We start from the raw sequence: 25,138 nt of genomic DNA, 5'->3' as shown, positions 1-25,138 counted from the left end.
GTTACAGAGGCCAGTTCATGTAAGGAAAAGCTAAAAACAGATGAGGAAGTTCCATTACCTTCTGTTGGGGAAATGATTTTTCTTCAGGGATAAGGCTCCCTACCAAAGTTTTAAAAAAATTCAACTAGGTCAATTAATTCTTACACAAGGACATAAGGATACAGAATTACTAACCATCACATAAGGCCATTATTCTATTCAACTAATATTTTAAAGAAAGACATATTGCACAGCTACAAAGTAATATAACTCTATAATGTAGCAATGTCTCTTCTCTGAGCCACAAGTTGAACTATCTCATTGAGGAGATCTGTGTCATTTCTCTGCCTTTCTAGAGAAACAAATGTTTCGGCATTCATATCCATAGACTCCTAATGTATCATTTGGAAGTTCTGAAATAAAAAGTTTCAATAGTTCTGCCTACTTAGAAGGGGACTTTAGATTACCTAAAACTCAGCAAATGTACCCATGAATACTTGTAAAAGGAATAAAGAATTTTCATGTAGGTTATGCTAGTGAAACAAGAATCATTTCAATGAAAATATCTTAAATAAATACTGCTCACTTAGTTCCCAAATTAATTCAGTATACTAATACATCCATCTTTATGTGTTTGCTGGCAAATAATATAATCCTATAAAGATCCATTAAGGATCATAAAATGCTTCAAAAACAAATTATTTGTTTTTTCTGTTGTTGAGTGCTCAATGATCCACTAAAACAAGCTACTAATTACTGTGCTGAACATTTCAGTTTTCAAAGCTCAGATCATTCAACTCTTACATAGTTTGAAACTTGACTTACTTTCACTATTGAGTTTCAGGAAACAGCTATGCAGTTTAAGAGTTGCCCTATCTATATTAGAATCTATGTCTGTTCAGTATGGTAGTTTAATAGGCTAGCTTACCTTTTTCTAAATATTCTTCCAAACCCCGACGTCGAGCATCTAACTGCTGTTCTGATAATGAGAATGGCCACTTTCCTGGAAGTCGAGGAAATGTAAAGTTCGCAAATTCTCTCTTCAGGTTCTGGTGTAGGATGGCAAACTCCCGGTACCGCTTAGAACACAGTTGCCTCCCTGCCATGTAAACATTGTATACCTGATGAAGGAGAAGAACCAATAAAAGTCTACTTACTACAAATTAAATCACAGAATCATCTAACATCAGGTTCTGATGGATACTGGTTAGGTGTATTTCTATGCACTTAACAGAGACTACGTTAAAGATCATTTTAAAACAAGACTTTTAATAAACATGCCAAAAGCTGTATGCACAAGAGGGCTACTCTCTTCAAAAGGAGCATTATCTTATTTTTGCAGACAAAATTACCTCCATTATACTCTTAATATTTTCAAAGGCAATTATCAATTTTTAAGCATAGATTGCATTTTCAGAAAGCTAGAAGTGTTTCAAAGTCATACAGTCTCTGCCCCCTCAATCCCATCTTCCTGCTTCCCTGACCTCCAAAAGCTATCATATCAACCATGTTCATCATTCCCTTCCTTTTTTCTTTTTAAAATATTTTTTAGTTGTAGATGGATACAATACCTTTATTTATTTATTATTTTTATGTGGTGCTGAGGATCAAACCCAGGGCCTTACATGTGCTGGTAAGCGCTCTACCACAAAGCTACAAACCAGCCCCCTTCCTTTTTTCTTTTCCTTCCCTCTTGCCCCACTCCCTATTTGTTTATTTTTTTCCTTAAGGCAGGGTCTCACTATGTTCCCAGGTTCTGGGCTCAAGTGATCCTCCTGCCTCAGCCACCTGAGTAGCTGAGACCACAGGCATAGCCCACCATGACTGGCTGCTTTTCTTTTTATGGAAGTGAAACAAGAATCATTTGTTTTTGCATTTATATATAATTCTTAAATTTTTTCTTTTAACTTTTATTTTAATTCTATAAAAACAGAGTACCATGTTGAGAGTGTGTTTGGAGATTCTAGCAGGGGAGCACAGTTACTGATGCAATCCTGACCAAAGAACAACCCTCCTCTATCAGGGATGGTCATCCTCTTCGACTTGAGTGTTCAGCTTCAGGAGAGACAGACATAGAGTGGTAAGGGGAAAAGGAGACAATCATTTAGTCAGCCTGCTCAGTCAAATCAATCCTGGCAACCAATTAGACAGCCAGATTGCCCTTACAACCCAGAGTACCACAATGAATGAGATTCTTGGAGATTTACTCTTATCACTTAAACATTAGTCTCATCCACAATGTAAATAAATATCTTTGTCAATTATTCTGTTGTACATGGTATTTTGTTGTGTGTGTGTGTATCATAGTTCTTTCTTTTTAATCAGTTTTCTCACTGATGACAGTTGGGTTGTTTCTGAGTCTCAGCTATTCATTGTGAATAATGCTGCCATAAGCATTTGTACACATGCTTCCTGCTGTACATACAGAAGACTTTTCTAAGTATACTACCTGAAAGTTGAACTGCAGGCTTAAAAAATACGTGCATATTCCACTTCAGGATATTAATGCCAAACTGTAAGCTAGAGTGGTTGTACGAATTTATACCCCATTCAGTAGTGCATAAAAAGATCCTTTCAATTTTTGCTAATGGAATGGATGTGAAAAGTTATCTTTGTGGTCCTCATTTACATTTCCCTAGTTATTAATGATGCTTAACACCTCTTCCTGTATTTATTAGCCACGTGAGTATTCTTTTTTGTAAAATACCAATTCATGTGTTTTACCTACTATCATACTGGATGTTTGTGCTTTTTCATGCATTTGTAGAGTGTTCTGTTTTGTTTTGTTTTGTTTTGTTTTGAAACAGGGTCTTTCTATGTTGCCCCGGATGCTCCCAAACTCCTGGGCCTGAGCGATCCTTCTGCTACTATTGGCAATCACATGTCCAACTCTATATTCTTGATGTAATCTTCTTTACTTGTGTGTATTGTGACTATCTTCTCCCACTTGTCACTGGCACTCTCATTTTATTTAAAGGAATTTTGACTTTTAAAGATCTTTTACCTTTAAAAAAGTCTAATTTATCAATCTTTTTTTATAAATAATTGTTGTCTTAAAAATATTTTTTCTATCACTAAGATCTAAAAGCTACTCACCAATATTTTCTACTAAGAGCTTTTAATTTTTTATTTTCTCATTTAAGTCCTTAATCCATTTGGAATTGATTTTCCTATAAAATATGAAGTAGAGTTTCATTATTTCTTTTAAAGTCAAGAATATTTAAAATCAGTTTCTAATTGAATTATTCCTCATTTAAAATATTCTGCTATTACAAGAAAACCTAATCTGGAAACTTCCACGTGGTCTGTAAATAACCTCTCACCATAAACAACTAGAAAACTGGACACAAAATAGGAAAAAACTATTTTTCAGACACTGGATGACTGGCATCTAAGAACTGTGGTCCCTGAGAAAATGGAAACAAGAAGAGGCCTACTATATATAACTTTAGCTTTCTGGCTAGAGGTAACTTCTAAAGCATGTCTCAAAGAGGGACACTCAAACTGAATCTGGCAATTTCACTGGGTTTAACAGACAGACTGGAATTCAAGGAGGCCAAAGTAGCTAGAATTTGCAAGACTGAGCATACAAAGAGAACTAAAGAGAGACAGAACTCAAAAAATCCCCACTAGGTCCCCTTGAATTTTGACTGAATTAACAATCTAAGGAAAGAACTATCATGGGGTAAGGGGCTGTAAATGAATGATTTCCAGGGTTCAAACAGGATTCAGCTTTCCTCCAACCAGAATAAAAACACCTCCCTCCCTAAATCAACATGGAATTCAGAAGGGGAACTCAAATAGGTCATGTTTTAGGAGCTAGCTAAATTAATTCTGGAGCAAAAACTACTCTAAACTACCCTAAAAGCTTAAAAACAAACATTGAAAGGACTAAAGTAATCTGTAAGTAACTTAACTGCATTTCAGGAGAAAAAAGTCAAATTCTTCAAAGGAATATATAAAATCTAGTATCTAATAACAATAAGGACACAATGTATGACAGCCAACAAAAATTACCAGACGTATAAAGAAAGAAAATTTGACCCATAACCAGGAAAAAGCAATCAGTAGAAACAGACTCAGAAATGAAAGAAACAAAAAAATTAGTAGGGTTGGAGTTGTAACTCAAGTGTAGGTCATGTGCTTAACATTTATGAGGCCCTGAGTTCAGTCCTCAGAACACCACACCTCACCAAAAAAAAAAAAAAAAAAAAAAAAAAAAAAGCTGATAGATGAGCTGAAAGAAAAGCACTTCCACCACAGGCACAAGAACATATTCCATTTATTTGCAAATCTTTTCTGTGGGCTTCTACTTTGCTCACAAGAAAGACTAAAGACATAGCATGAGACTAGAAATAGTCTCACATGGTAGACCAAGCATACTAGAGGTGATGAGTAGTAGCTATAGGACAGACACAGTGCACACCCACTCCCCCAGACCCTTCTCTTCTACTAAGCAAAATACTTAAGCCACTGGGAAAAGGACACCAAACCCTCTCATCCAGAGGGCATAGACAAAGACTTACTGCTTCTGCAGAAGGAATAAAAGCAAAATACTCTGTACTCCTAGGGAGAGATAGGGAATCATCATTAGGTTCTGGTTCCAATACTGATAAGAAGAGGTCAGCTATAGCTGGGGACATAGTAGCAACTCTTTCCCAAGAGTAACTGTACATACAAAGTTACGATAGTTTAGCTACAGTAAGGAGAAAGGGCAGAAGAACTAAGAAACTGAGACACAGACTCTACCTGAAACAGGCTGGGCCAGATAACATCTACCTCTACCATGAATCTAGACAAAAATCAAAACCAAGAACATTCTACCAGTGGGACAAGAATGTGGAGAGATGCCGGACATGGTGGTGCATACATGTGATCCCAGCAGCTCAGGAGGCTAAAGCAGGAGGATCGTGAGTTCAAGGCCAGCTTCGGCAATTTAGCAAGGTACTGTTTCTAAATAAAATACAAAATAGGGCTAGGGATATGGCTCAGTAGTTGAATGCCCCTGTGTTCAATCCCTGGTACCAAAAAAAAAAAAAAAAAAAAAGAATTTGGAGAGATAATTTGTGTGTGGTACAGGCAATGCAGGGGTAGCTCAAAGTTTAGGGAAGGGTAGGTTCAGAACACAGAGAAAAACCCTCCAGAACCACCTCATCAACTCTAAATATCAGGTAACAGCAGCCTACAAGAGGAACTTGAAGGCAACAATAGCTATAACAAAATCCAAACTCAGCTCAATTGATTGATTCAATTCCCTAACAGAAAGACTTGCCCTTTTCCAGACTCCAATACTATTTATTTCGTTCTCTACTATTCTTCTACACATGTTTAGCAGCCAATTAAATATTACAGAACAAACAAAGTACGAAAAAACCACAACACTTACATGAGACAAAGCAGTCTCAAAGAGACACAGGTTTTGCAACTATTAGAGACTTTGGACTGTGGTTAATATGTCAAAGGATCTAATGGAAAAGGAAAAGATGAAATGTATGAATGGATGAGGAATTTTAGCAAATATAAAAACTAGAAGATAACATCAAATGGAAATATAGAAATAAAATGTACAAGAGATGAAGAATGCCTCCAATGATCTCATCAGTAGACTAGACACAGCTGAGGAATTAGCAAATTTAAAGACAGGTCAATAAAAATGAACTCAACAGAAACAAAAGAAAAATAACATCCAAAAGCTCTCAGACAATATAAAATAATCTAACACATTTGTAGCTGAAATCTGAGAAAGACAAGAGAAGAACAGAGCTGAAGAAATATTTGGAGACATAATAACTGAAAACCTCCCCAAACTAATAAAAGATATTAGCAGATTCCCCAACCAGGACAAATATCTGTTTATCCTGTTTACCAAGAAACATCCACTAGACACATTAAAAATCAAACTTATGAAAACCAAAGATAAAAAAGAAAATTCTAAAGGTGTCCAGGAGAGGTCAAAATATTACATAAAAGAAGATCAAAAATTAAAATGTGCGGGCCGGGGAGATAGCTCAGCTGGTAGAGTGCTTGCCTTGCAAGCACAAGGCCCTGGGTTCGATCCCCAGCATGCCCAAGTTGGGCACTGTGGCACACACTTGTAATCCCAGCAGCTCAGGAGGCTGAGGCAGGAGGAGCTCAAGTTCAAAGTCAGTCTCAGCAAAAGCAAAGTGCTAAGCAACTCAGTGAGACCCTTTCTCTAAACAAAATACAAAAAATAGGGCTGGGGATGTGGCTCAGTGGTAGAGCACCCCTGGGTTCAATCCCCCAGAACCAAAAAAATAAAAAAATTTCTCATTATAAACTATGCAAACAGTAAGACTAAGCAGCATTTTTCACGTACAAAAAGAAAACAAACAAACAGTAACAAAACCTATCAACCCAGAATTCTAAATCCTATAAAAAAAAACCTTTCAAATATAAAGTGAAATAAAAACTTTTTCAGACCAACAAAAGTTAAAAGGATTCATTGCCTGTAATAGACAATATTTACAAGAAATGTTAATGGAAGTTCTTTGAGCAAATATAATAATGATGCCAGATGGAAACTGGATTTATACAAGGTAATGAAGTATACTAGAAATGGTAAATATATGGTTAAATATAAAAGTACTCTTTTCTCAATTTTAATCTCTTTAAAAGGTAAATTATTTGACCTGGGGTGTAGCTCAGTAGTAAAGCATTTGCATTGCATACACAAGGACCTAGATTCTATCCCAGTACTACAGTCCCCTGCCCCTACCACCACACACATACACAGAGTTAACCGTTTAAAGCAAAGAAAATAATGTACCATGGGGTTTAAAAGACATGAAAATAAATGTATGCAAACAACTGCACAAAGGATGAAGGAGAAGAAATACATTTTTTTAAGAGTCTAACACTATATGTGAAGTAAAAATGTTATTTGAGGGTACACACTTATGAAGATGTATACTGTAAACACAGAACAAATACTAAGAAAAGAAAACAGATTTTAAAACTAGTAAAACAACAGTGCAGAGAAAATGGAATCATTTTTAAATACTCCATTACTCAAAAAACAAAAAGGGGAAAAAAGAAATAGATGAGCAAGATCATAGATTTACCTAACTATATTAATAATTATACTAACTGTAGGTATTCTACACATTCCAATAAATGACTAAGATTGCGAGATTGGATAAAAATACAAGATCCAACTCTAAGCTATCTATAAGAAACCCACTTTAATTATAAACATATAGCTAGGTTAAAAGTAAAAAAGATTAGAAAAACATGTCACTGGGTATGGTGGTGCAAATCTGTCATCACAGAGCTCCAGAGGCTGAGACAGGTTTGAAGCCAGCCTTAGCAACTTAGCAAGGCTCTAAGCAACTTAGTGAGAACCTGTCTCAAAATAAAAAATAAAAAATGGGGACTGAGGTTGGAGTTCTGCTCTTGTCTCACACATGTGAGGCACTAGGTTCAATCCTCAGCACCACATAAAAGTAAATTAAAGATATTGTGTACATCTACAACTAAAAAAAATTTTTTTTTAAATAAAATAAAATAATAAAAAAGGGCTGGGGATGTGGGTCAATGGTCAGGTCCCCTTGGGTTCAATCCCCTCAATCCCCAAAAAAAACAACACCAACAGCAAAACATATACAATGAAAACATGAAATCCGAAATAGCTATTAGTGGCTACATTTTAATATCAGAGAAAGATCTCAGAACAAAGACTATTACCAAGGATAAATAGAAATATTTCTTAATAATAAGGGGGTCAATTCAACAAGAAGAAATAACAGTTTCTTTACACATAAAGAAAAACCCAATATAATTGAAGATTTCATGTCAGGTATTATTACATAAACTCCTTGTTGATCAATGCTCCCACAGATAACAAATATGAACTCTGAACGAAATTAAAAAAAAAATTACTTGAGGATTCTGAATAGTACACTAAAAGAAAGCAGATTGTGGAAGGCAATCAAAACATGGAGCAACAAACTGTACAGGCCTGGGTTTTCTGCTTTTAGGGAGCTTTGCCTTGTGATAGACACTAGTCACAAAGTGGCACAACTTAAACAAACAAAAGTCTGGTAGAAGGTAGGCCTGGTGTGGTATCCAGCTGTAGTCCCAGGTACTCAGGAGGCTGAGGCAGAAGGGGCACAAGTTTGAGGCTAGCCTCGGCAACTCAGCAAGACCCTGTTTCAAAATAAAAAGGACTGGAGGTGTAACCCAGTGATAGAGTGTGTGCCTAATATGTGCTGAACCCTGGGTTCAATCACTAGTTCCACCAAAACAAAAACTAAAAACAAAAAGCTCCAACACAAATCCTGACATCTTTCTGATTCAAAGAGATAGGGATTTGAAATAGGAAGATAGAAAATTGCCTCTGTCACCAGAGTGAACAGACAATCTCAAAGGAGAGAGCCAGAGAAGGGTATCTTACTCTTAACTCTATGAATGAACACCTCATGTATCTCAGATTAATCTCTCCTTGAATGATGTCTTCAGACTCAAGAAGCACAGCAAAGGCTTAAAGAATTAAACTGAAAGAATGACTAAAAAAAAAAAAAGATGAATACAACTCACAGGTGACACAGACTGACACATAAAACAAAAACATCAGTACTCTTCAGAAGAATACTACAGAACTCAGAGTCTACACATGCACATTTACAATATTCAGAATAAAATCCAAATTATACAATATACAAAGAACCAGGAGGATATGATCATTTTAGGATAAGACACTTAAAGAGGCCAACCCCCAATTATATAAATGTTGAGATGTTCATATGTAGCCAATTGGAATAGAAAAGAGCCCAGAAAAAGAACCACACATAACATGGGTCAACTAATTTCCATGACAATGCCAAGGTATTCAATGGGGGAAAGTATATTCTTTTCAGAACAAGTTGCTGAAACATTGTCTCTAAAGAAGGGAACTAAGCACATAGCATTTACCATCCTGTCTCCTGAGATCAACCCTGAACCATGAGGGAATTTGCTCAGCAAAGAAAAGGTAAGCAGTCCCACTCATGCCACAGACACCTGAAGCATTTGCTACTAGAGAACACTGCAGAACCTCACAGGCCCTGAGCCCAGTCTGGGGAGCTGCCAAGTTACCACATCACTACTTATCAGAGAAAAACCTCAGCCCACATTGTATCCATCCCTACCCAGGTTTCTACTGCACAGTGCCACAGTCAGACTTTACACATTATGACCCTATGTAGCAGCCAGCAACTTGATAGATGCAGTCCTGCAAACCACCCTCTCTCACCCTCCCATGGCCCCAGAAATACCAGGCAGGCTACATTGAGTGGGGAGGCCCACAGAGACCTGGAAAAAATAGTCAGGTAGCTCTGCCCATGCTACTTCTATTCTGGGAGCGTTAGGCACCTACCTTGAACAGGTTGGCCTCTGGAGGCTCTGCAAAGTCAGCCACACAGTCCTTGGATACTGATGGTCACCCCATCTGCGCCTATTGATGTGGCCTGGCCCTCAGACACTGACATGTACCTTGCTCTGCTACCAAACATGCTGCACCTCATCCAGGTGGCCCCACTCCTGTGTGGCCCTTAGAAAGTAATGATGCCATACTTCTGCTGTTACAACCAGCAGACTGTCAGACTGACCCCATCCCCACAAAGCCTGCAGTGCTAGGCCACTGAGGTATCCATATACATCACCAACACAGACTACAGCTGAAGAACATCTTTTACTACAAAAGCCACCCTATAAAATTGGTAGAGGCAAATGATCTAAATGCACAGTATCAATCATATCAGGAATACTAGAAGCATGGAAAAACAAGGTAACATGATACCTCCAAAGGAATACAAATAACTCCCAAGCAATATACCTCAAAGAAAAGGAAATCAACAAACCACCTGAAAAAGGATTCAAAACAATGAATTCTTGGGCTTGGGTTGTGGCTCTGTGGTAGAGCACCTGCCTAGCATGTGAGGCACTGGGTTTGATTCTCAGCACCACATATATAAATAAATGAATAAAATAAAGGTTCATCAACATCTAAAAAAAAAATTTTATTAAAAAAATGAGTTTTTCACAAATGGTGTGCCTTTACTTCATGTACAAACAGAGAAACAGTATGTATTCCATTTGTGTACAATAAAAATAAATTTAAAAAAATAATTTAAAAAAGTAAAATTAAATTAAATTAAATTTAAAAAATGAGTTCTTGCCTCTACTAATTTTAAGGAGATTTAATGAGATACAAAAGAATACAGATACACAATTCATTAAATAACTGAGAAATTCAACAAAGTGATAGAAAAGAGTCACACAAATCTTACAGCTTAAGAACTCAATACATGGGCTAAGGATATAGCTCAGTTGGTAGAGTGCTTGCCTCACATGTGCAAGGCCCTGAGTTCAATCCCTAGCACCACAAAAAAAAAAAAAAAAAAACTCAATACATAAAATAAGACATACAGTTAACAACCTCAACAGAGAGTAGAGCAAGCAGAAAGAATTTCCAAGATTGAAGACAGGTCTTTTGAAATAACCCAGTCAGACCAACAAATAAACAAACAGAATAAAGAAAGACTGAGAATTATGGGACATCCTTTAGCAAGCAAACATTCACATTATAGAACTCAAGAAAGAGAAGAAAAGGAAGAAGAAACAGAAAACCTATTCAATAAAGCAACTGCTGAAACTTTACAAATTTGGAGAAACATACAGACATGAAGGTCTGAATTTAATACATTTGGCCAAAAAAGAATTTCTCTGAGGCATATCATAGTCAAAATGTCATAAGTACAAGACAAAGAGAGGATTCTAAAAATATAAGTGAGAAGTTAAGAGAATTCCTATTACACCAATAGCAACTTCTCAGCAGAAACCTTCCAGGCTAGGAGAGAATGGGATAATACAGTCAGTTCTCCAAGAAAAACTGACAATCAAGAATACCTACCCAGAGGGGGAAGGGAAAAAATAACAGAATAAGTCAAACAACATTACCCTATGTAAATTTATGATTACACAAATGGTATGCCTTTACTCCATGTACCAAACAGAGAAACAACATGTATCCCATTTGTTTACAATAAAAAGAATGGCCAATTAACACATGTTAATCAAAATGAAATAAAATAAAGGAGATTTTTAAGAATGCAAAAAAAAAAGAATACCTACCCAGGGCTGAGATTTGGCTCAGTGGTAGAGCACTTGCCTCGCATGTGTGAGACAACTGGGTTCAATTCTCAGCACCACATACAAATAAATGAATAAAATAAAGGTCATCGACAACTAAAATAATAATAATAATAAAAAAAAATACTCTACCCAGCAAAGCTATCCTTCAGAAAATGAAGAAATAAAGCTTTCTAAAAACAGCAAAAAACAGGGAATTCATCACTACAGACTGGACCTCCAAGAAATGCTCCAGGGAATCCTACACTAGAAGCAAAAGGATAAAAATACCATTAAGGCCAGGTGCAGAGGCACATGCCTGTAATCCCAGCAGCTCAGGAGACAGGAGGATCATGAGTTCAAGCCAGGACTCAACAACTTAGAGAGGCTCTAAGCAACTCAGTGAGACCCTGTCTGCAAATAAAATATAAAAAAGGGTTGGGGATGTGGCTCAGTGGTTTAAGCACCCCTGGGTTCAATCCCTGGTACCAAAAAAGGAAGGAAAAAAAGAAAACTACCATCATGGGCTGGGGTTGCGGCTCCAGTTGCTAGGAATGCTTGCCTAGCACGTATGAGGCACTGGGTTTGATCCTCAGCACCACATAAAAATAAGTAAATAAAATAAAGGTATTAAGAAAAAAAAAAAGAAAGAAAACTACCATCATGAAAATGTGTGAAAGCACAAAACTCAATGTTAGAACAGTTGCATGAAGAGAAAAAGAACCAAACCTTATCAATACAGAAAACCACCAAATCGCAAAAATGAACAAAGAGAAGAAAGGAACAAATGATATACAAAACAATTAGAAAAAAAATCAATAAAAGGCAAGAATTTCTCTTTACTTATCAGTAATAACTTTAAAAGTACATGGATTGTTTCCTAATTAAAAGATATAGACTGAATGGATTTTAAAAAACAAGATCCAAAAATATACTGCCTATAAGAAATTCACTTGGCCAGTAAAGACAAAATATAGACTGAAAGTGAATAAATGGAAAAAGATGTACCAAGCAAACAGAAACTAAAAGTATGCAGGAGTGATAGCTGTACCTTAACACAAAGTTGGTACTTAACCAAAGGGAACTTAAGTCCAAAAATGTAAAATGTTACAAAGATGGTCATTATATAATAATAAAGGACCAATACAGCAAGAGAAAATAACCATTGTAAATATATATGTACCCAACACCCTAATAGGAGCACTTAATTATATAAAGCAAACATTGCAATACAATAGTTGGAGGAATTCAACATCCCTCCTTCAATGTACTGATTATCCAGATTAAAAAAAAAAAAAAAAAAGAAGCATCAAACTATACTATATACCAAATGGGCCTAAAGACATTCATAGAACATTTCATTCAAGAGCTGCAGAATATACCTACATTCTTCTCATCAGCACATGGAATTCTCCAGGACCGACCACCATGTCAGACCACAAAGCCTAAACAAATTAAAAGGAACTGCTTCATAGTATTTATCTTCTCTGACCACAATGGGGTAAGACCAGAAATCCACAAGAACTGTTTTAGAAATTATACAAATAAATAAGAAATTACACAAAATTCTCTTGAGCAACCAGTGAGTCAATGAAGAAGTCAAAAGGGGAAATTTAAACATTTCTTGAAACAAATGAAAATTAAAATACAGTATACCAAAATCTATGAGATACAGCAAAACAGTACCGAGAGAGAAGTTAATAGTAATAAGTGCCTACATTAAAAAAAAAAAAAAAAAGAGATGGCTTTTGAAACGATAAACAAAACTGACAAACTTTCAATTAGACTATCTGGGAAGAGAGAAGATACAAGTAAATTAAATCAGAGATGAAAAAGGAGACATTATAGCTGATAACACAGAAATACAAGAATGATTAGAAACAATTATGAATAACTATATACAACCAACTAGAAAAGTCAAGAAGGAGCTGGAGTTGTAGCTCAGTGGTGGAGCACTCACTTTGCATGCATGAGGCACTCACTGAGTTCAATCCTCAGCACCACATAAAAATAATAAATAAATAAAATAAAGGTATTGTGTCCATCTACAACTAAAAATATTTAAAAAAATAAAAGTCAAGAAGAAGTGGATAAATTTCTGAACACATATAACTTACCAAATTTGAACCATGAGGACATAGAAAAATAGACAAATAACAAGTAATAAGATTGAATCAGTAATAAAAAGTCAACTGACAAAAGAAAAGCCCAGGATTAGATGGATGGTTTCACTGCCAAATTTCACCAAACTTTTAAAGAAAAATTAATACCAATTATTCTCAAAGTATTAAAGGTATTAAACTCTATAAAAGACAGCATTACCCTGATACCAAAACTAGACAAAGGTCCAACAGAAAAAGAAAACTACAGACCAATATTCCTGAAGAAAGATGCAAAAACTCTCAATAAAATACAGCTAATGAGGGCTGGGGATATAGCTCAGTTGGTAGAGTGCTTGCCTTGCAAGCACAAGGCCCTGGGTTCAATCCCCAGCACAACAACAACAACAAAAAAAATCGACTCTCATATACTCAAATAGGAAATTCTGAAGGGAAAAAAAACTTTAAAAATACAGCTAATGAAAGTTTAACAGCATATACAAAAAAATCAAATCATCATCAAGTAGAATTTATCCCAGGGATGCAAGGATAGTAAAACATGTACAAATCAATAATATCAATATAATGAAGAATAAAAAAAATGATCATCTCAATAAATGCATAAGGTATTCACTAAAACTCACCAAGCTTTTAAAGAACAATTAATCATTCCTTGTTTTTAAATCATTCCTTCATAAATAGCACACTGATGGGCTGGGGTTGTGGCTCAGTGGTAAAGTAGTGGTAGAGTGCTTGCCTGGCATGTGTGAAGCCCTGGGTTCAATCCTCAGTACCATATGTAAATAAATAAATAAATACATCCATCAACTAAAAATTTTTTTTAAATTAAAAATAATAAAATGGCACACTGAGCTAGGCATGGCAATACCTGCCTGTGATCCATGGGTCTGCAGCAAAGAGGAGTGCTAGTTCTAGACCAGCCTGGAACTTAGCAAGACCCTGTGTCAAAAATAAAAGAATTAAAAAGAGCTGAGGCAGGAGAACCCAAGTTCAAGGCTAGGCCCTCAGTAACTTAAGGAGGTTCTGCCTCAAAATAAAAATAAAAAGGGCTGGGGATTGCAGTTCAATGGTACGGAACCCTGGATTCAATCCCCAGTACCAAATTTTTAAATTTTTTTTCTAAATTTTACATAAATGACTCATAGAAACTTGGTACAGTGACACACATCTTCAATCCCAGCAAATCAGGAGGCTGAGGCAGAATGATCACAAGTCGTCAAGACCAACCTCAGTAATTTGGTGAAGCCCTCAACCACTTAGCAGACCTGTTTCAAAGAAAAATAAAAAGGGCTGGGGACACAGGTCAGGTGGTAAAGATTCCAAGTTCAATCCCCAGTACCAAAAAAAAAACAAATCATTAAGAGGCAGTATTCATGTTTCCTCAAAGTGGAAACAACTCAAATGTCCATCATTTGAATGGATGAATTAAAAGTTGTACATTTGGCAATAAAATGAAATACTGATACATGCTACAACATGGAGAAACTTGAAAATATAGCTAAATGAAAAAGTCAGTCACAAAAATCATATAGTTCCATTTATACAAAATGTCTACTATGGCCGGGCACGGTATAGTACACACCTATAATCCCAGTAGCTCAGGAGGCTGAGCCAGAGGATCACTAGTTCAAAGCCAGCCTCAGCAAAAGTGAGGCACTAAGCAACTCACTAAGACCTTGTCTCTAAAATAGGGCTGGGGATGTGGCTCAGTGGTCAAGTGCCCCTGAATTCAATCTCAGTAACCAATAAATAAAACAAATAAATAAATAAAAATAAAATACCTAGTATAGACCAACTTACAGGACACAAGTAGCGTAAGTGGTTTGCCTAGAAACTGGAGGAGATAGAGGTGTGGGGAATAACAGCTACAGTGTTGAGTTCTTTTTGAGGTGATGACACTATTCTAAAATTGATTTGTGATGATGGGCACATAATTCTATAAAACACACCAAGTACTATTAAATTGTACAATTTATAAGAATGAATATGTAGCATTTAAATCATACCTCAATAAAGTTATTACAAAGAGAACTAAACTATAAAACTTCTATAAGAACACATAAAAAACAGGTGTCCTTGCCAGGTGCAATGGCACATGCCTATAATCCCAGCAACCTGGGAGGCTGAGGCAGAAGAATTGCAAATTCAAAGCCACCCTCAGCAACTTAGCCAGACCCTGTCTCAAACCAAAAAACAAAAAGGGCTGGGGATGTATGGTTAAGCACCCCTGGGCTCAATCCGTAATACCAAAAGAAAAAAGAAAAGAGTCAGGCACAGGGACAGAGGCCTATAATCCCAGTTACTAGGGAGGCTGAGGCAGAAGGATTACAAGTTTGATACCAGCCTTGGCAATTTAGTGAGGCCCTGTATCAAAATTAAAAATAAAAAATAAGGCTGGGTGGGGGGGCTAAGGTTGTGGCTCGGTGGTAGCATAGCACACTGTGAGGCACTGAGTTCAATCCTCAGTACCACATAAAAATAATAAATAAAATAAAGGCATCATATCTATCTAAAAATGTCCATCTAATCATGTCCACAACTAAAAATATATATTTTAAAAAATAAGGCTGGGAATATAGCTCAGTGGTAGAGCACACTTGGATTAAAAAAAAAAAGAAAGAAAGAAAATCCAAGTCAAGCCATAGACCAGGAGAAATATTTATAAAACATGTGATAAAGGACTTATATCCAGAATATATAAAGAATCCTTACAACAAAATAATAAATTCAATTTTTTAAGTGGGCAGAAGGCTGGAACACATACTTCACCAGTAAACACAGATGAATGGCCATTAAGCATAGGAAAATAAGCTCATCATCATGAGTCATTAGGTAACTGTAAACTAAAACCAAAGTCAGTTACCATTATACCCATGAGAATGGCTTGAATTAAAAGACTGAGGGCTGGGGGTATAGCTCAGTGGTACAGCATGTGCTCAGGTATACAAAAACAAAAAAGACTGAAAAGGGGCTGGGGTTGTGGTTCAGTGGTAGAAGGCACTGGGTTAGATCCTCAGCACCACATATATATGAATGAATGAATGAATGAATGAATGAATGAATGAATTTTTTTAAAGACTGAAAATATCAAGAATTCAAGAAGTTGTGGATCAACTGGAACTCTCTACAGCAAATGAGAATGAAAACAGTAGTACATCCATGTTGGAAAAGAGTTTGGCAGCTTAGTTTCCTGTAAGTTTAAAACTAAACTCTTACCATAAGAACCTGCAATTCCACTTCTAGGTATACACTGAAGAGAAAGGAAAACATATATCTATATAAAGACCTGTACATTAATGTTATTTCACGGCAGCTCGGTCATAAGAGCCGAAAACTCAACTGTATATCAATAACCAATGAATAAACAAATTTTAGCAAATTCATTCAATGAATGAAAAAAGAACAGGGGTGGGAATATACCTGTCCAGTATACATGAGACCTTGGGTTCAATCCCTAGCATCCCTAAAGAGGCAGGGAAAAAAAAGAATGCTGCCCAAAAATATGCAATATGCAAGAGTGTATCAAACTTGTGTCAATATGAAAAGGACTAGACTAACTGAAAAAGCCAGATACAAAAGAATACATTTTGTATAATTCCCATTTTATTTGATATTAAAAAAACAATATACAAAATACAGTGACAGAAAGCAAATCAATGGTAGACAAGGGCTGTAATAGGGAGAGAAGTCTGAAAGGGGCACAGGGGAATTTGTAGGAGATGCTGAAAATGTTCTATGTCTTTTCTTTATTGTGGTGGTGCTGGAGGTTATAAGACTATGGACATTTGTAAAAACTTGTAAAACTGGACATTTAACTGGTTGAATAATATAGGTAAAATATGTTCAATAAGGTTGATTTTCTTAAAAAGAATAATTAATGATTTCAATCCTTTTCCCAAGTCCACAGAAGTTCTCAAGGTCTTAGAGAATTCCCAAAAGGTCTTAGCAACCAATCTGCTCTACTTTTAGAACCTGACCCTAATTTCAACTTCTTACCTGCCTTATCATTCAAAGTTAGCATTTCTGAAGCATAAAACTAAACTTTGTGGACAGTTCTAAGAACGGAGACCATGCTGATATAAAATCTACATGCTATCATCTCAGCTAACTTACAGAAGCAAACGATATTTGATTCCTCTGCAACTTTTCTAGTTTCCTTGCTTTTCTCATCTTCCCACATTAAAAAAAAAAAAAAAAAAAAAAAAAAAAAAAAATTACTATAAATGTTTAGGGAACAGATTCTAGTTTCAGAGAACTCTAATCAGCAGGTCAGGCTTAAACACCTGCAGTCTGTTTGCCAATATCTAACCCATGACATTTTCTACAAAGAATACAAGAATAATGAACACTTTTCATTATATCAACATTCCCAATAGAATCAAAGGCAAATAAAGCATATGGCAAACAACAGAAAAATATGTAGACTGGGGTATCAGTGGCAACTAGGTTTCGAAGAACAAACAGCAACATTCAGGAAAGGGGCTAGCACACATTACCAGGAATTCAAAATGGGCTTTCCTGCATATTTCCAAAGCAGCAATTTGGAAATATGTAAAATAGTTCATGGAAATTGCATTTAGAGTGCTAGGACCTTGGGAAAGACCAGAGTTAATCATACACAAAGACATCTCCAAAGAAATGCAAAAGAACAAGATATGGAGAAAGCATAGGGAGGCACAGGTTCCAAAATGGACAAACTTCTATATTTCCCCAATATTTTGGAAGACAGCACCTTTTTAAATTAATCTTGCTCTATGATTCCACAGTGTTAACAATAACTGAGAGACTATTATTAGCAAAGAAATATGGCAGCCAATAAAAGAACAAACAGGCAAAACAAGCTCACACTTGTTTACTAGAGCAGAAAGCAAACTTGAAACAAAATAAAATGGAATTGTACTTAAGTGGAAATAGGATTATTCTTCATTACTGTAGTTCACTCCCTGAGATAAATCAGGATTGTGTTTCTTATTTATGTGTGAACCCATCTTCGTAGTAGACAAACTGACCTAAGTTGCAGTCTTTTAGTCTACTATTCTAATGTAGTCATAATAAGACTGCGGGAAATGAAAGCTAGTTATTTGAGAATCATGTTGGGCTGACACTCACCACAAATTTCTCACCATTCTGCTCCACATGTTTGTATGTGGGGACCGATATGGGCACTGCTTGCTTTTCTGTGTAATCATAAAATGATTGTCCCAACGAGTCGTCACTGGGATCTAGATTATCCGCCTCATGAGGAGGTACAGATAACACTGTCAAGATCAATTCCTTCTCGCCTGCTCGGATCAGGTCCACCACCTGCTTGTGTGTCGCCCCCTCAACATTCACGCCGTTCCTAAGGGGAAAAAGGGAAAAAGACAATCCCATGAACCAGAAGGGTCCAAACACTTTGTATTTCCACCCTCCTGCCCCCACTCCAGTGTTACACAGTATGAACCATAAAATCAAAAGATTCATTTGGTTCTAGAAAAGATATTTATATCTTCACAGATTCTAAAGTGAAAAGCTGTTTGTGAACTTACAGCAGGGGGAAAAATGGAAACCAAGGAGAGGACCTATGCTTCCTCTGTACTAGAACCCACATACAACTTCAGGCAAGTACACGGGAAAGAGGGGTAGGCCAAGAAGAAAGGAAATTTTTTAGGTCAAACAGTCCACAACTTCCTCATCATAACTAAGCATGTATACAACACAAAATGGTTTTTGACAATCTTCCTATTTGAACTATCCTCTTCATCCTTTTAAAACTTGGGGGAATTTTGTTAAAAGAAACTTCATAAAATATATTCCCTTAATTTGTAAATAGAGATTCAAAAAAAGTATCATTTGAAATACTTCCTTTACATTTTATATCCAATTTCTCCCCATATCTTCAAATTAGTCAACTTAATTTTCCTTTATACCCATTTTATTACCTTGGGAGTTAAACAGTACTAACCTACATACATGCTTGTTTCTTCTAATACCTGGCTTTTAAAAAAAGGCAAGGAAATTTTCTCTCTAAATTTTCATTATCTGACCCAACTTCCTTTGTTCTCCCAATCACTTCAATTAATTGCTCAGGACTCACTTTTTTCCTACTCTGTGCTATCCCACTTAAAGCACTGTGTAATCTGTCCAAACAAACAAACACATAATGTTATATAGTAAATCAACCTATCCATTCTCCTACCTATTTCACTGTGTACAAAAGGGCTGAAATAAGGAAAAGTACAAGGTTTGTAAGAAAAGAATTTTGTCAAGAAAGATGCTGACCAGCACCCAAAAAAAAAAAAAAAGAAAGAAAGAAAGATGCTGAGTCTCATAAAACTCACTCAACAAACTAATCTACCTCCCTAGAATGCTGACCCAGCCTGCCCATCTCAGCAATAACACTGGGCAGCTGGCCTGGAGGTTCCCTACCATGGCTATCCCAAAAGAGATAGGAAATACACACCTGGCCTCTAATCAATTTAATATTTAAAACTTATCTACCCTTTTAGAGTTAAATTCTCTTTTGGTTCTGTTCCAAACCATTAGGGTTTTTCCTTCCTGAAGATGACACTAAGTTTAGTAACGAGCCTTCCACACAATTTTCAGTCACTGGAATTGTTTCTGTCAGAGTCTGGTATCCGGTATCTGAAACATCCATTTATATAAACAGAACAGGCAAGAGATCACTCAGCTTGCCTCCTTCCTTATTTTGGGTTTAACAATCTAGCCAGTAATGTCAGTACTCTTGACATTTCACAACCTAGACTTACACAAAAACAAAAAACAAACAAACAAAAATCAGTGGTTTTATTTTAAAATAAATACTGTAGAAGAACAAAAAGAGTCCCTTTTACTGATGGAAACTTGGACTTTTATTCAGATCAGGTCAGACTAATGATCAAAAACACATGATCAACTACGATCATACAGCAGAATGGTAAAATGGAAAGAAAACAGGTTTTAAACCTAGATCTAAGTGAATGAAATTCTGGCCCTGGCTATTAATATCAGAATTGGTCTTGATAGAGTTATTTAATGTTTCTTAGCCTTGCTTTACATATCTGCGAAACAGGGAAAAGAAGTCCCTAACAGAGTTGTGAGGATTAATGTAATAAACCATGTCTTCAATAATGCCTGAACACTCACAGCAGAATATCTAAAAAGGAAAGGAATATCATGAGGGCCAGAACGTAGCCCAGTTGGTAGAGTGCTTGCCTAGCATACACAAGGCCCTGAGTTCCATCCCCAGTACCACCAACACTACCACAACAAAAAACTATGTATGAAGAGATTTTAGTTAAAGAGAAATAGAAACTAAAAGTTAGGGGTTGGCAAAAGATTTCCATCTAATTTTTTTTTTTTTATTGCAGAAGGAATAAATTTTAAAATGCAAGATTAGAAATCATTAGAGAATCTACCTATCCCTAGATATCTTAGCTTACTCACAAATATCCATGTTAATAGTTTGTTTGTTTTTTAACAAAACAGGTGAAACTAACATCTTAGAGACTAAACAAATTATCTTACATACTAAACATTTTTGGTTAATACAATCAATTCTATTTTATGAGATGAACATTTGTGAAAAAATGTTTAAGAACTGATGCTCAAATCTTACTTTTCAAACCCTAATTTTTTTCCTTTAATGAAGTTTTAATCTGAGGTATTCTAGTGATAGTTTTGAGATCATAAATCTACAAAATTTGTATATAAAATTATATTCACAGGCATATTATATATTTTCTTACTGGCCAGAGTTTCCATAGTGTTCAACAGTTTCAAAAAGGAATTTGTGATCTCCAAAAAGATGAAGAACTATTGCTTTCAAAACACACCTCTACCCATTCAGTTTTCAAATCAAAATGCACTGCTTCTTGGTTCACTCACAAAAATAAGCCCTGAAAGTGAGACTTACGTGAAGAGGAGCCAGGGAGTAAGGGACCTTGCTTAGATTTTCCTTATTAGTAAAACGTAAGACTAAGCTTCAAAGTGGCTAACATCCCAAAAGCCTCATTTAAAAAAAAAAGGACAGGAAAGAACTTGCAGTGCCATATCCTAAATACACTGATAATATTTACCTGGTTCAACTACAGAAGGAATGCTACACATTCCACAACTTAATAAAAAGAGGGACATTCCTTCATTCTTCAGAGAATAAAATGAGGTCAATAAAAACCCCAGGATGTCTGATTTGAAAAAAATCCCTCCATCTTCAAGAATTAAGAGTTCTTCACAGTCATAAAAATGTTTATATAAAATAATCAATTCCATAAGAATTCTACTAAGCCTGGCTCAAATTAGGTGTGGCCCCAAAATTTGTACAATTCTGAAGATATAAATAAATGCAAAATATAAATTCTGCAATAAGGGAGAATTTACAGTAACACAGACTTCTAGTTCAAAGCACAGGTTTTAGAGTCTGACACACTTGGGTTTTAAAACCAATTATGCCACTTAAAAGGTGGGACCTTAAATAAATTATTCAATCTCACTAAACCTCAGTTTCCTAATCCTCACAAAATGTGGCTAGTAATTCCTGTAGCTAATGGAGTTGATGGAAGAACTAAGTTGCTTAGAGCCTCACTCAACTGCTGAAGCTGGCTTTGAACTTGCCATCCTCCTGCCTCAACCTCCTGAGTTGCTGGGATTACAGGCATGCGCGCCACCACACCTGGCTCCCTTCTGTTTTTGAAACAATCTAGTTGGAATTCATTTGAAAATACTTGAGCTCTAAACCAATAATAATAATCAGGATCAAGAGACAGTCCACCACTTTCATGTGACCATTTCATCAGAGAACCACTAAATCCCACGTGCTGCAGAAAAGTACCCCACTGTCCAATAAATCTATGCTTATTCCAAAGAAAGGCAATAGCCTAAACACACTATTAAAAAGTTCAACAGATATCTGACTAAGCAAAAGCAGCTAAAGGTTAATTATAGAACTGAAGTGGTAAGTATATAGGCACTCACTGTACAATTCTTTCAACTTTTCTGTTTGAAATTTTTCATAATAAAATATTGGTGGGGGAGGCGGCTGCCCAAAATTCCAACAATTCACAAATAAGAACAGAATTTTTCCTTAAACATCTAAACGATACCTAAAGTACTTTGTTTTCAGCAAAGATATACTTGATAGTTCTAACAAAATTCTCATTTTTACATAAGACCAACATTTGGTTACAAAGGAGAGGCTTTTAGCTAGCTAATGGGAGTGACTTCAAATAAGACTTCTATTCAACCAAAGTTAGCCAGTCCAGGAAATTGGAAAGCTAATATAAATACTCCCAGAAGCAAAAGAATAAACTCAAAATAGGAATTTTATACAGCGTGTGAAGGAAGCTGAATATAATGAAAACTAGGTAGGGATGGAAATATAACAAAGCCAATGACTATATTGCTATGGGAACAAGGAGCCATTCTACATAGTAAACAGAATACTATTTTGATTCCTTGTGGACATTGCAAAAAAATATTAAATGGTAATTAGGTCCCTCAGAAGCAGTCCATTAAATAGACAATAAATCCTATAATTCCAAGCAATAAGAAATATTTTTCAAATTTGTGATAAAATACACATGGCTACATACCTCAAGAATGACTAAAATTAAAAGAGTAACAATACCAAGTTTGCCAAGGATGTGGAGTAATGGAATTCTTGTACACTGCTGATGAGAACAACACAAAAACAATCTAGCTATTTCTTACAATACATGCTGCTACATGACCCAGTGATTCTAGGTGTTTACCTAAGAAAATTGAAACATGTTCACACAGACAAATGTAGTTGACACTGTTCATTGCAATTTTATTCATCATATTCCAAAACTGAATTTCTATTTACACTTCTTAAAAAGGTAAAAAGTAAATGGTGGCATATTCATGCAATGGAGTATATTACAGCACTAAAAATATGAATGATTTGCAAAAACACAGAAACGAAAGGATATGATTGATTTGATTCCACTTATAAGAAGTTCCAGAATAAACAAAACTATTCTGTTGCAGTAGAAATCAGATCAGTAGTTGTCTGGAAAGGAAGGGATGAGTATTGCACGCAAAGGGGCACAAGGAAACTTTCTGAAGTGAGCAAGGGTGTTCTACGTGAGGTGGTGGTTAAGTGGATGTATACTTTTATCAAAACTCAAACTCTAGGACTAGAGTGGGTAGAGCACTTGCCATGAGCAATGTCCAGGTTCAATCCCCAGCACCGTCAAAAAGACAAAAACAAAAACACTCGAATTCTACACTTAATCTATATGAATTTAACTATATATAAATTAAATCTCAATAAATTGATTTAAAAACAGAAGTTAAGCCAAGCATAGTGGTGCATGCTTATTATCCCAGTTACACAGGAAGCTAGGCAGGAGGATAACCAAGCCAATTTGGGCAACTTAATGAGACCCTATCTCAAACACAATTTTTTTTTTTTAAAGGGGAGCTGGGAATGTAGCTAAGTGGTGAAGCATTCCTGGGTTCAATCCTCAATACCAGTAAATAAATAAATGCAGAAGTTACATAAATATCTCATCTCTAAATGTGAAATAACAGTCTATCATCTGGGTGAAACATACCTCTATTCTACTTTTACTCTGAAATCTTTCCCTGTTATAAACAATGTTGTCATGAAGATCCTAGTAGATGAATCTGTAAATATCAGCAGCACAAACTGTTTAAAGAATAAGCTACATGCTGTTTCCTTCACCCTACCATACCTTTGTGGAAAAATAAGCTAAACTTTTGGATATTTCCAAGTCTTAGAAGTTTATTTCATGAAAAGTAATGAAGAAAACATTGAGCCAGAGATAGTTCTCCCCTAGACAGGTGGATAGTGTGTTGGCACATGAACCATACTTCTCAAACATTCTTCCGTCACACCAACAGTGATCTCCCAGCAAATTATGAGACACTCAAGGAACATTATGTGCTTATGCTACATGGTTCAACTCCCATGATGACCTCTGCAACCAATATCCCCAGCAAGACCTCCATGCCTGCCCAGAGTCTGCTCCCTATTCAACAAGCTCTTCATGAACTGGTGCTGCCTGGGCTTCATAGCACTCACCAACTCCAATGAAGTCCAGGGACAAGGAAGATGGAATCCAGACTGAGCTTCCACCACCAAGAGCCTGACCCTCTGCACCTCATTCATCAGTGTCATTCTGACCACTGATTTTTATTACCAGCTCATGATAATCTTGCAAGCAACTTCAGATGATAAAGAATTTTGAGGGTTAGTACTAATGACCATGTTCATCACCTTTCACTGCTGGCCCTGCCCCTTGACCCTACAATGCCTTTATGCAGTAGTTTATACTCACATCTGTTCACAACAGGATTCAATACAGTGCTCAAGTTCATGGGTGAAAAAAATAGGACACATATTTCAACCTTACTAAAGAATCTCAGTAACAGAATATTATAAAGTTGAATCAGAGAGCAGAAGTATCTCTCAAGTTTATCAAAGTCATAATTTGATATGAGTAAAATTCACCAAATATTGCATTAATATCATTTCATTATAAATGTAATTCAGATTTCATTTCTTAGGAGATCTAGGGTTCTCTTGTTAAATGTTAAGCTTTCAAGACTGTAAAACATTTTCTTCTGACAGAGTACTTGAAAAAGAATTCAGCCAAATACCTAACATTATGAAAACCTTAAGTCATCAAGCATATGGACTACATATCTCTTAAAAATTCCCCAGAAAAATTCTTAAGTTAAATGCTAAAACCAAGAGACTATGACTTGTTTTTTGCCCATTTAAAATAAAATATTGTCCATTTATTATAAGCATATAAAATATTTCTGCCCAAAAAAAAGGTATAATAAGCAAAATACAACAACAGTTGAGTTAGGGTAATTGGAAAGATGGGTAATTTAAAATCTTAACATAGCTGTTATATCATCTTCTCAATTATACAGCGCCC

General features: G+C 35.9%; 2 protein-coding genes across 2 annotated transcripts in view; both read right to left on the bottom strand.

The window, feature by feature from the left end:
• The window catches only part of SNX27 (sorting nexin 27), a 68,514-nt gene that overhangs the window by 29,702 nt on the left and 13,674 nt on the right, over positions 1–25,138 (bottom strand). The window contains exons 2-3 of the mRNA XM_079155327.1: positions 18,336–18,567; positions 908–1,100 (exon numbers count right to left, since the gene is read on the bottom strand). Of these exons, the coding sequence (XP_079011453.1) occupies positions 908–1,100; positions 18,336–18,567 (425 nt within the window). The remainder of the gene's footprint in view (positions 1–907; positions 1,101–18,335; positions 18,568–25,138) is intronic.
• Positions 18,816–25,138, bottom strand: part of PSMB4 (proteasome 20S subunit beta 4) — a 222,733-nt gene continuing 216,410 nt past the window's right edge. The window contains exon 8 of the mRNA XM_079155523.1: positions 18,816–18,826. The gene's annotated coding sequence lies outside the window, so the exon portion shown is untranslated. The remainder of the gene's footprint in view (positions 18,827–25,138) is intronic.

Source organism: Sciurus vulgaris (genome assembly GCF_902686455.1).
Source record: "Sciurus vulgaris genome assembly, chromosome: 1".
Lineage (NCBI taxonomy): Eukaryota > Metazoa > Chordata > Mammalia > Rodentia > Sciuridae > Sciurus > Sciurus vulgaris.
Note: the sequence above shows the minus strand (reverse complement) of the source record. Positions and strands in the feature narration are given on the sequence as shown.